Source organism: Eutrema salsugineum, unplaced genomic scaffold (assembly GCF_000478725.1).
Source record: "Eutrema salsugineum unplaced genomic scaffold, Eutsalg1_0 scaffold_5, whole genome shotgun sequence".
NCBI classification, from domain to species: domain Eukaryota; kingdom Viridiplantae; phylum Streptophyta; class Magnoliopsida; order Brassicales; family Brassicaceae; genus Eutrema; species Eutrema salsugineum.
In genome coordinates, this window is record NW_006256612.1 from 9264100 (window position 1) to 9274698 (window position 10599).

General features: G+C 37.8%; 4 protein-coding genes across 5 annotated transcripts; 2 read left to right on the forward strand and 2 right to left on the reverse strand.

Moving 5' to 3' along the window:
* Positions 1–911: 911 nt before the first annotated feature.
* LOC18993090 (ras-related protein RABA6b) lies at positions 912–2395 on the forward strand. The gene is made up of 2 exons (XM_006416567.2): positions 912–1252; positions 1823–2395. The coding sequence occupies exons 1-2, from the start codon at positions 1032–1034 to the stop codon at positions 2274–2276; spliced, it is 675 nt and encodes a 224-aa protein (XP_006416630.1). The 5' UTR covers positions 912–1031; the 3' UTR covers positions 2277–2395.
* A 190-nt stretch (positions 2396–2585) lies between these two features.
* On the forward strand, positions 2586–6355 carry LOC18993091 (golgin candidate 2). The gene is made up of 10 exons (XM_006416571.2): positions 2586–2722; positions 3345–4373; positions 4526–4636; positions 4736–4795; positions 4983–5040; positions 5195–5247; positions 5358–5450; positions 5584–5709; positions 5798–5845; positions 5938–6355. The coding sequence occupies exons 1-10, from the start codon at positions 2669–2671 to the stop codon at positions 6304–6306; spliced, it is 2001 nt and encodes a 666-aa protein (XP_006416634.1). The 5' UTR covers positions 2586–2668; the 3' UTR covers positions 6307–6355.
* A 22-nt stretch (positions 6356–6377) lies between these two features.
* On the reverse strand, positions 6378–8824 carry LOC18993093. 2 transcript variants are annotated; one of them, XM_006416568.2, is made up of 10 exons: positions 8578–8824; positions 8421–8490; positions 8180–8247; positions 7966–8027; positions 7651–7732; positions 7316–7549; positions 7086–7214; positions 6947–7008; positions 6724–6840; positions 6378–6598 (listed from the first exon to the last, which is right to left on the reverse strand). In XM_006416568.2, coding segments are annotated over exons 1-10 (876 nt in total). In that variant the 5' UTR covers positions 8629–8824; the 3' UTR covers positions 6378–6597. The 2 variants fall into 2 exon arrangements, with proteins under 2 accessions (XP_006416631.2, XP_006416632.2); XM_006416569.2 differs by having other exon boundaries at positions 6378–6604.
* A 304-nt stretch (positions 8825–9128) lies between these two features.
* LOC18993092 (peptidyl-prolyl cis-trans isomerase FKBP17-2, chloroplastic) lies at positions 9129–10550 on the reverse strand. Its single transcript, XM_006416572.2, has 3 exons — positions 10100–10550; positions 9847–9891; positions 9129–9667 (listed from the first exon to the last, which is right to left on the reverse strand). Exons 1-3 carry the CDS (start codon positions 10456–10458, stop codon positions 9304–9306), a joined length of 768 nt encoding a protein of 255 aa, XP_006416635.1. The 5' UTR covers positions 10459–10550; the 3' UTR covers positions 9129–9303.
* Between the last annotated feature and the right edge of the window lie 49 nt (positions 10551–10599).

The window sequence follows — 10599 nt, forward strand, 5'->3', positions numbered from 1 at the left end:
AATTAATGCATGCCTCTTCTTTAAATTGAATGAATAATATTAATGCATGTTGCTTTACTCCATTAACGCACAGTTAAAAAAGAAAAAGTAATAATAAAAATAATGAAATCAATTGTAAAAGTAACTTAATTAACAAAAATAAACATTAAATAATTGAGCATTTATAGCTTTCTTAATCTATGTATAAATATTCAGAAAATCAACTATAATGAAACAGAGGGAATACTTAATAGAGTAAGTAGTAGTAGTACTTACTTAATCTAAACAAGGAAATGTGATTAAATAAGCAACTAATCCTCGAGAAAGAGAATCTAGTTGGCAAAAAAAGAAGAAAAATCAAGGCTAGTAAAGATGGAATCCTATGGTTTGCTTATGAAAACAAACAAACAAAAAGACGTCGGCGTCTGCGAATCGTATTCCAATTTCCACTACTACTTTCCGTTCGGTAAGGAAAAAATGGACCTCGACTCGTTTGTGAAAACCTTCGGCCTCTTTAAGCCCATATTAGGCCCAAATAGACATCTTTTGTATCACAAGTCAAACCTAACGCCGACTGAGTTTGGCAAAATGTCATAACTCAAAACGTACAAAGAAACAAGCATGATTGAGCTTTATGACTTGAGAACCTAAATAAATCTAACACGATCAAAACTTTCACAACCTCATCCTTTTTTTCCACCTATTAACACAAGCTATAAGATAAATAAAAGGCACAAATAAATAAACGTAGTCGACAAAAATATTTATAACAAAATTCTTGGATTGTATTATGTACAATCTCTTTCACGCCACTTTTATCCTTGTATACTACTTTTCTCAAAATTTTATTTTGTCCTCATTTATATATATTTGTCGCAATCATATGACACTGATATGTATAAATATTAACAGCAAACATAGCCCATATATATACTACGTAATTGGAAAGACTTTATTGAAACCCTTTCTCCTTTCATCATCGATCGACGATTTTCTTCATTTTTCTTTGATTTACTTACAAAAACCCAAATCAACCCGGAACACTATATAACATGGCGGAGGAATCGTACGACGAAGATTGTGACTATCTCTTCAAGGCGGTGTTGATAGGAGACTCGGCCGTCGGAAAATCAAACCTGTTGTCGAGGTTCTCGAGAGATGAGTTCCGGTTAGACTCTAAACCGACCATCGGAGTAGACTTTGCTTACCGGAATGTTCGCGTCGGTGATAAGACCATCAAAGCTCAGATATGGGACACTGCCGGCCAAGAAAGGTACCAAAATTCAACCTCGGTGATGTCTACATATAAATAGTATGAAGACACGATGCTATAATGGAATTGATGATCAATATATAATCAAAATTTCTGTTTTTTAACGTAAGACTCTATATATCACTGAATCAAGATTTGATGATGAAATAATTATTTTTTCCTTATATAATCTCTAGTGTATACTCTAAAACTAACAAACAAGATGTCAATTTTTTGGTTAAATTCTCGTCTTCTATTCGTCTTAGGTAAATATGTGGAAAAAAAAACATTAGAAAACAATCATAGAATCATTAAACAAATCTATAGGATTGGGATAATGATTAGGAAAAGAGATCACGCGCAGAAGAAAAAAAATGAAAATCTAGATAAGCAATCAATGTCACGCGGACCTAATCTTAGTTATCTGTCGCGACCTTTTTTTCATATTTTGTTAGTGTTAAAAGAATTCTGTTTATGTCGACCATTTCTTTTCTTGTTTTTAGAATTGAGATATATTATTTCACAAGCTACCTTTTTTTTTAAAAAAAAAGAAAAATTATCTTAATCATTGTATTTGTTTGGGAAAACAAGATTTAGAGCGATAACGAGTTCGTATTACCGTGGAGCTTTAGGAGCTTTACTGATTTACGACATCACAAGACGACAAACTTTCCAAAACATACGAAAATGGTTGTCGGAGCTCAGAGACTGCTCTAGTTCCGACACCGTCGTTGTTCTCGTCGGTAACAAATCCGATCTCCGGCAGTCTAGAGAAGTTGAAGAGGAAGAGGGTAAGACTCTAGCCGAACTAGAAGGTCTCTATTTCCTCGAAACATCAGCTTTAGAGAATCAAAATGTCGAAGAAGCGTTTCTAAGCATGATCGGACGGATCCATGAGGTTTTGCTCCACAAGATCGCTTTAGACAACAAATGCAACGGTGGTGACGGTAATATCATTCCCGCCGGTAAAGAGATCGTAAATATTGACGAAGTTACCGCCACTCGACCGTTGACTACTTCTTTCTCTAATTGTTGTTACAAGTAAAGTAATTCAATTTTGTTGTCTAGTATAGTATTAAATCTCTCTTTTGTTTTTGTATAGGTTTTGGATATTTGATGATGTAATTTTATAATTGTTGAAATGTTGACTTGGCTGCTTTTATATTTTTTTCATTATTCACGTTTAGTTAATTACATTTAAGATTTAACAAACGACAAAGACAAATGAATTGTAAACCGGGTCGGTTTGATTAGTGTGGAGTCTTTTTACTAACTAATTACGTCACCGACTCGTCACTGTAACATTACACCCTCCAATTCATCTTCTTCTTCTTCAGCGTTTTCTCTGATGGCAATGTAATTCAGGATCACTTTTGGTGATTAAACGGTGACGTTTGGGTCCTTAATTTCCTCTCTATCTAAAGAACAGTGAAGAAAATGGCGAATTGGATCTCGTCGAAGCTCAAAGCCGCCGAAACGATTCTTCAACAGGTGAGATGTCGAATCTCATTACTTTTTTGTGTTTGTTTGCATAGTAAATGGAAGAAAATTTCATTGGATTTATCCGATTTGGAAGTCGTTGGGTTCTATTTGAATTTCGATCACCATGTTTTGGACTCTCTATTCTTCCGTTGATTTGAAATCTCTTCCTAGATTGATGTTTTGGTTTCCTGGAAAATGCGAAATGTTTCTCTATTAGAAGTAAAAAAAAAAAATTCTTCCTGGATTAGGATCTTCATCTCAAATGGACGCGATCCAGGGTTGGACTAATGTTAAATCAATTGGCAATGTTGTTTGTTATACTATCTGGTAATTGAAATGTCTCCATAACCATTCGCCAGTTTCTGCGTCTGCTCTTCCAGAGTCTTGCGTTCTTGTCGAATTTTGTAGTTGAATCTAATTTTTCTTGATCTCGTAGTTCAAAGTTTATGTTTTCACTTGGTTCTTATATACGATCTCAGTTGAGTTAGATAACTTAGATTACACACTAATCGAGTTTATATGCTCCAAGTTACTTTCTTAAGTCATAAAACTTCATCGATTTAAAGTTAACTTGGCTAGTATAAAATAATTTATGCTAACTTGGGATTATGTGAACGGTGTTTTTCTTCAGATTGATCAGCAGGCGGCAGAGTCTCTTCGAAAGGTTGAGAAGTCTGATACCCATGACGAGGTGTTTGAGCCCTCTTCAAAATCTGGAAGTCCTGTTTCTTTGAAAGATCAGTTGAAGAAGAAAACATATGAAGGTAGTGATTATGGTAGTGGTTCTCAGAGAAACTCAACAGAGCAAATACCTAGCTACTTAAGTAGCAGTAAAAATCTACGTAAACCAGATCAAACCCAAGATAGGACAAGTTCACCGTCACAAAGTTTGACACAAGAAAAAACTCCACTCACTGACAATGACTGGACGGAACTTCTGAGTAGTCCAAATCAGGGGACCAGCACTTCAAAGCCTCGTACTTTCAGTGGAACATCTGTGAGTCGGGGATCGAAGAAATATGGAAAAAGGCATGGGAGTTTGGGGAGAAATCCTTTGGTATCTGATCGAAACATGAGTGGTAATGTGGTTGATTCCAGAGGGAGGCCACGACAACAGCCGAATAAGGAACAAAGCGACAAGGAAGTGTCTAGCCCTTCTGATGCTGACATGGAAAATAAGAATGCTTCTCAGGATATATTTGTGAAGTCAACTCAGAAAGAGAGTGAGAAAGGTGTCAACGCTGCGCCACCGCCCTTGGATGACTCCACAAGATCTACTAGTGAGACTCTCAATAGGGAAAGATTATCGCATGTAGGAAAAAAAGATGGTCGTGAGCCCAAAAGAAGTGCTGTATGGGAAAAGCAGGTGAAAGGAGAAGTCTCGCGGAGCAATGTTTCTGATGGTCTAAAGAGGAAGGATTCTTCTTTGTCAAGTGATGAATCTGAATCAGATTATGAGTCTGATTCAAGCACTGACTCTGAGAGGGAGCGTCAGAGGGATGAGCGTAGGAGGAGAAGAGAGAAAATTTTTGCTGAAAAAGTTGCAACAAAAGCTGTAGAGGTCATCAAAGAGCGAGAGAATATGGTAGCAAGACTTGAGGGTGAAAAACAGAGTTTAGAGAAAATAGTCGAGGAACGAGCTAAACAACAGGCACAAGAGGTAGCAAAATTAAGATTGCTGTTGAACTTTGTTGTGAGAAAATGCAAGCAAGTGTATTACTTGATAAATGGCATGCTCATTATGATTTGATATTTCTATTATTCGAGCAAGATGAACTATATATGCTGTGTTTGTCCTTTTTTTTTTGTTAGGCTGCGGAGTTGCAAACAAACATGATGGAAACTCTGGAAGCTGCTGACCTTGAAAAACAGAAGCATAACAATACTAGAATGGAAGTTCTCTCACGCTTGGCAGGATTAGAGGTAACTACAGAATGCAGTTTGAAATTGATCTTAGTGTTGTTACTTTATAGGTGGAGCAAGATGATTTGATATTCTGATTTAAAATATGGAATGTTTTAGGCCGCAAACGCTGAACTTACAAGATCGCTCGCTGCTGGGCAGAAGAAGCTTGAGACTCAGGTATATAGATTACTTTATTTAATTATAATTAGCTGGAACTGAAGAAGAATAAAGGTAAAAAGGTTCATGATCGTTGTTACTGAAAAAAGTAGTTCGTCTGATGCAAAGGAAGCTTAAATGAAGGTGTTAGAACCAATGTCTATATCTGCATTTGTTTACTAATCTCTTTCGTTTCTGATGTGATCAGATAGATCAGGTAGCAGTACTCCGAGAACAAGTTGAGCTTAAAGAGTCTGCTCTTGAAGGTATAGGTTCTTTCTTTGTAAAATCTAAAAGCTACTGAAATTAAAGACATTTTTCTCTTATAGAAAGCTTGTTCGACTCCAAATAACTCTGTTTTACTGCTCGTAGTTATTTGGAACAAATCATTTTTTTTCTAAAGAAGTATTTGCCATGTAGGACTGAAGCGAAAAACTTCTAATATCCGGGGAAGCGGAAATCTTGTAAATAAGGTGCCTTGAGTCGTCCTCTGTTTTTCCTTTATAGTTATTTTTCAGTTTCAGCATGGACATCTTTCTATATTTGGTCTGAGAATCATACTGCTAACATGTGGGTTATGTAGTTAGATGCTTCTAGAGGACACATATTCGAACACCAGATGCTTGAAGCAGAGATTTCTTTGCTGACTGATAAAATCGGGCGGTTACAAGATAAGGTTAGCTACCACAGTTTCCTGGTTGACTTATATACATGTGGTAGAGCTTTTTGGCTGCTTTTTTCTTCATCCGAGGCAGAGTCTTTCGTTATTTTTTCTTTGTTTGATTATGATTCCTTGTCAAAATTCACAGGCATATAAACTGGAAGCAGACATCAATACGATGAGGAAAGAACTCGAAGAACCAACTGAAGTGGAAATTGAACTGAAACGAAGACTTGACCAGCTAACTGACCATCTTATTCAAAAACAATCCCAGGTATATCAACACTTTAAATAGTGTAAAGAGAATCCAGACAAAACTAGTATTAAAAAAAACTTCCTGACTCGCTTGCCAAATTTTCCAGGTCGAAGCGCTTTCCTCAGAGAAAGCAACTCTCTCGTTTAGAATCGAGGTACATTGATGAATCCCACCAATCTGCTACCAAAAAAAAATAAAAAAATGTTCTTCACATACACACACAACCCAATTTTGATTCTTTGCCAGGCCGTATCAAGGCTTATAGAAGAAGAAAACAAAGGTATGTCCGCAGCCGAAGCCTCGTCCCAAGATCTTGAAGCAGGAGAGTGGGAACTCTCTGGATCAAAGTTTAAACCAGTTTTCCAAGATAAACTCCGGTCAGGCAAGAAACATTTAGGATGGTTAGTAATGCAGCTAAACGCTATTTTCGTCTCGGGGACCGTATTCTTACGTAGAAACCCGACCGCCAAGATCTGGGCTTTGGTCTATCTGGTTTGCCTTCATCTCTGGGTACTATACATCTTACTCTCTCACTCCAATGCTGCTTATTCAAGTGAACTCAAATCAGGTGCAGTGATTTCCTTAGAGAATTTCAGTAATAGTTCCCTTCAATAGCTTTTTTCCTTAAGAGTAACGACGTTCAAAGAGATTACGTTTTTCTTGAATCATTTGTAATTTTTCCTTCCAACATTATTTTGAAGCTTGATTTGAATCTTAGTGTATACTCAATCAAAGTATCAATCACTTTTCACAATTCTTCAAAGACAATGAGAATCTATACAAGAAGAGAGTTTGAACATGAAAGAACTCAGGAGATGGGGTTCGCCAAAAACTGTAACCATCTCTTTCACGCACACACATTCTCTATCAGTCAATACTTTTCCGGTTCTTCTTCTTTGACTTTACTCTATCCCTTGCGCGTAAAAAAATAAAAATGCGAAAAGCTCATAAGCTCATAACACAAACCTTGTAGGGTTAAAAAGAAATGCAAACCAACAAAAGGATGGATATATTCATATTCAGTAGACTCACCAGACTGTAGTTTCTTGAGGGAGATTCCGGCTGTACAAAGGAAACTCAAAGAAAAAGACTGTTTTGCACCATTTTGGTAAGTACCCATACACTCCTCGCGGCAGCAGAATCAGGGGACTGTAAAACCAATATCCAAAGATTCAATTAGAAAGACGAAACACTTAGCTCTTACTACACATATCGAGGGCCAACAACGGCGTTATAAAGAGCGCTCATATGATACCTGGTTGTCTTCTTATAGTGTCTATAAGCTCCCAAGTTACCGTATTTTTGGTCTGCCGATGCCTGCATAAGTTATACACAATAAGAATATTGACTTATTCACAAAGTGTTAAAGTGGAAAGAGAGAGAGAGGAGGGAACCTCGAGTAATGGTATGCCGCTAACGAAGAAAAGCAGCAAAGTGAGAAACACTGGTCCAAATATGACAAGGTACTCTGCACCTTTTAGAACAGGCAATGAAGCCACATATACGCCCCACCAGAGTAACATCTGAAATTCATAATCACCAAATCAACGGTTTTTTGGAGTTTCTTCCAATTCATACAAGACAGATATTTGAACTTATTAAAGTCTCTATCCGCAGTACTAACCTCACCAAAGTAGTTTGGATGGCGTGAATACTTCCACACTCCAACATCGCACCATTTTCCTTTATTTTCTTGACAGTTCTTAAATGAAAGCTTTTGTTGATCAGCTGTAGCTTCAATCAAGAACCCTGCAACCCACATTGTCCAACCTATAACATCTGCGGGCTGAAACAATCTTCCACCGTTGCTTGCATTGACAAATGTAACAGGTAAACTAACTGTCCAAACCCACACGGCCTGGCAAGGTAAAAAAGAACCAACAAACCCCGTTAGATCACAAGCATCCGACTTCTTCTCTATCTTTCAAAGATGAAGAAAAACAAAAGCTTGGAGCTAACCTGAAAAGTCCAAAAGACTACTAGTTTCCCCATATTTCCACGCATTTCATCAAAGCGTCGATCTTCACCCCAGTTCAAGATCCTACTCACAGTTAGGATGTCAGAGATACACCAGACATGACATGACTAGAAAACTTCATTAACTGTCTTGTATATCTATCCGTCTCTCACGCAATGTTTGTAGATGCATATCGATATTAGCGCGTACATATCATATAATTTGGTAAAAGAAAACTAACTAGCTAATGAATAATGGTGCAGACTGCAGAGCATACATGATTAGCAAATGATTGGTCATCAAGTAAGGGCACAAACCTCATTAGGAGGAACATTCCCAGACGAAGTCCCCATACGACTACTAGCGAAGTCAAGACTATCTGGGAGATAAAAAAAAAGGATTGAGTCGATTACACAGAATCAAGCAGAAGAAGGCAATGCAAAACAACGACATTCTAGAAAAAATGAACTCATTAGCTGAGAGAGGTGTTGTGAGAAGCAGAAAAAACAAGAGAAAAGAAAGTAGTTTAACCTGACGAAAATGCCATGTCCCTTTGAGAACCAGAGTCAATACAGCAAGTATCACGAAATTGGTACTTCCTGAAGTCAGTTTTGAGTCATATATACGTTAACATAAGTCGTCGAAATGAAAAACTCTACACATTCGTAATCACAATCGAAGAGGATCAATGGGAAGAAGAAGAAGAAATGAGAATTGTTTATTCCAAACGAATTTAAGGAGCGGAACACACACGCAATTTAGATCATCGTACCGGCAAAGTCCGTAACTTTATCAAATTTGAAAAGAGCTGTGATTACGAAGAATGTGAATTGATAACCCACCTGCAAAAGAAAACCGCGAAATGAGGAAAGACCCAGCTCGTGATTTCCCGAGGAACGAAACAGAGAAAACCAAAAGCAGAGACTTACGGTGACAATGGCGGTGATTGCCAGGTAATGGGAATCGATTACCTTTACCATTTTCTCCGACCAAGGCAAATTACCAATATATTTTCCAAAGCAAAACCTTTTTTGTTTTTGTTTTTTTTCTTTTCGCCGGAAAAACTCGCTCAATTGAAGAGAAGCGGCGATTCCTATTCTGTTTTTTTTTTTTTTTTTCAGGGGAAAAAAAGGAAGTCGTAGTTAAGATATCACAAAAGTCGCCGTCTTTGGAAATGTGATTGGTGAGACTCCGATGAATATTTATGTGGTTGTGTTGTGAAGCAATATATACACCGTTTGTTTTTTTTTTAATTAATACAACGCGCAAAGCGACTTATTCCATTATTTTTTTTTTGTCAACGACTTGCTTATTCCATGATTTAAAATCAAATTTAACGACACAAAAAAATCAAATTTAATTCCTATGTGTTTATTAAAACAATTGCTTATATGAAAGCTTCATAGTTTTTTTTATTATTTATCAGAAATTGATGTATGTATATGGATTATATGAAAGCTTTCTGTGCGAAATTGAATGGATTTGTCAGGAATTAGAGATTTCGTCAAGAGATCCTTTGTACATCTATATATATTATATAAAAAAGTTTTGTAACTTGTACTACTTTACACTATTCCCTCCATAATCTCTCATTAGGGACCAAATCCTCTAGAAACTCTGATTTGACAACAGACCAAAGCCTCTAGAAACTCAAGTCAAGCAGGAGCAATTGAGACTCTATCAATCTCAACTATATACTCCAGCGAAGCAGAAGGCGGGATCTGCAATCCCGATTCCAGTTCAGCACCGTCTTCTCCAAATCCTAAAGATGGTGGAACAATCACTCTTCTTTTACCTCCAGCCTTCATCGACCTCAGAACATAGTCTATGCCTTGACATAATCCTTTGCTATTATATGGTTTTGAACCCAACACAAGGGCTAACGGCTTCTTCTTGCCTTCGTTTCCAAATGTGTCCACGAACACTTGTCCGGTTCCTTGCACTTGCCCCTTTAGATTAATCACTACCAAGTCTCCTGGTCTCGGTGTTGCTCCTCCTCCAAGCCGCAGATCATAGTACCTGCACGATTTTGATTCCAAAGAACAACAATAAAGACCAAGACTTGATGTCTGTTTTGTGATGAATGGCTGATATTCTTCAGTATACAAGGAGAGGCTTAAGCTAGGGTTGCTACACCAATAGCTTCAATGGCTCAAAATTGGCTATGCTCGCTAAAAAGGGGACAAGGCAAATTGTACCTAATGCCGTTGGGCAAGACAATCTCTTTCTCTTCTTCTACGTCTCTGCAAACCCACCAAAAATAAACAAGTTCCAAAGCCTGTGAGAGTGACAACAACTCAAGTAACCTTAACATTCTTGAATTGTCAAATGCCTAAAACGAATTTAAGAGTCTCTGTTCAAAAGTTGAGAATTTCTCTAAAATACGCAATCTCAAAATTGTGTTTGAAGCTATGGAGAAGTGAAATTCGAAACTAGAGTGTTGAAACCAACTTTGTGTTAGCTTCTTCCTGAGAAACCTCAATCCGTGTCTTGATCTGCTCTGAGATTACACCGAAAGCCAGAAACCCCGCCCAGGCAAGACCGGCGCCGATTCCGAACCGCCGTGTCAACGAAGAAGCGACCCAATCCGTCGTCTCGACGCTCTTCTTCCTCTTCTGCTGCGATGCGACCGGCTGCTCCTTCGAGGCCGCGCTTATCGATTGAGACGGAGGAAAAGGAGACTCTGACTGTGGTGGAGGGTTCTGCTCCGGCGGCGGATTGGAAGAAGAGGCGTAACACTGGTGGTACGGTGCTGTTTTGGAGAACGGCTGCGAGAGGAAAGGAGCTGTAACAGTGAATAGATTCGCCATTTTCGAGAAACTTTCAGCTGTTAAAGTGTTTATAAACGCTTATCTAGTTCGTGTGATGTATCTTCAAGGCACAAGACGAACAAAATTATCCATTTTGCTCTTGTCAATAACGAAAAGAATCAAAACTATTCTATTTTGCAA

Excerpts from the sequence above, each read along its gene's own strand:
- LOC18993090 (XM_006416567.2), top strand. The coding sequence starts at position 1,032 with ATGGCGGAGGAATCGTACGACGAAGATTGTGACTATCTCTTCAAGGCG. Across the intron at positions 1,253-1,822 it reads GACACTGCCGGCCAAGAAAG|ATTTAGAGCGATAACGAGTT; the intron begins GTACCAAAATTC and ends TGGGAAAACAAG.
- LOC18993091 (XM_006416571.2), top strand. The coding sequence starts at position 2,669 with ATGGCGAATTGGATCTCGTCGAAGCTCAAAGCCGCCGAAACGATTCTT. Across the intron at positions 5,248-5,357 it reads GCGGAAATCTTGTAAATAAG|TTAGATGCTTCTAGAGGACA; the intron begins GTGCCTTGAGTC and ends TGGGTTATGTAG. Across the intron at positions 5,846-5,937 it reads CTCTCTCGTTTAGAATCGAG|GCCGTATCAAGGCTTATAGA; the intron begins GTACATTGATGA and ends ATTCTTTGCCAG.
- LOC18993093 (XM_006416569.2), bottom strand. The coding sequence starts at position 8,628 with ATGGTAAAGGTAATCGATTCCCATTACCTGGCAATCACCGCCATTGTC. Across the intron at positions 7,733-7,965 it reads GGAATGTTCCTCCTAATGAG|GATCTTGAACTGGGGTGAAG; the intron begins GTTTGTGCCCTT and ends AACTGTGAGTAG. Across the intron at positions 7,550-7,650 it reads TAGTCTTTTGGACTTTTCAG|GCCGTGTGGGTTTGGACAGT; the intron begins GTTAGCTCCAAG and ends TTACCTTGCCAG.
- LOC18993092 (XM_006416572.2), bottom strand. The coding sequence starts at position 10,458 with ATGGCGAATCTATTCACTGTTACAGCTCCTTTCCTCTCGCAGCCGTTC. Across the intron at positions 9,892-10,099 it reads CAGGAAGAAGCTAACACAAA|AGACGTAGAAGAAGAGAAAG; the intron begins GTTGGTTTCAAC and ends GTGGGTTTGCAG. Across the intron at positions 9,668-9,846 it reads GTCTTGCCCAACGGCATTAG|GTACTATGATCTGCGGCTTG; the intron begins GTACAATTTGCC and ends AAAATCGTGCAG.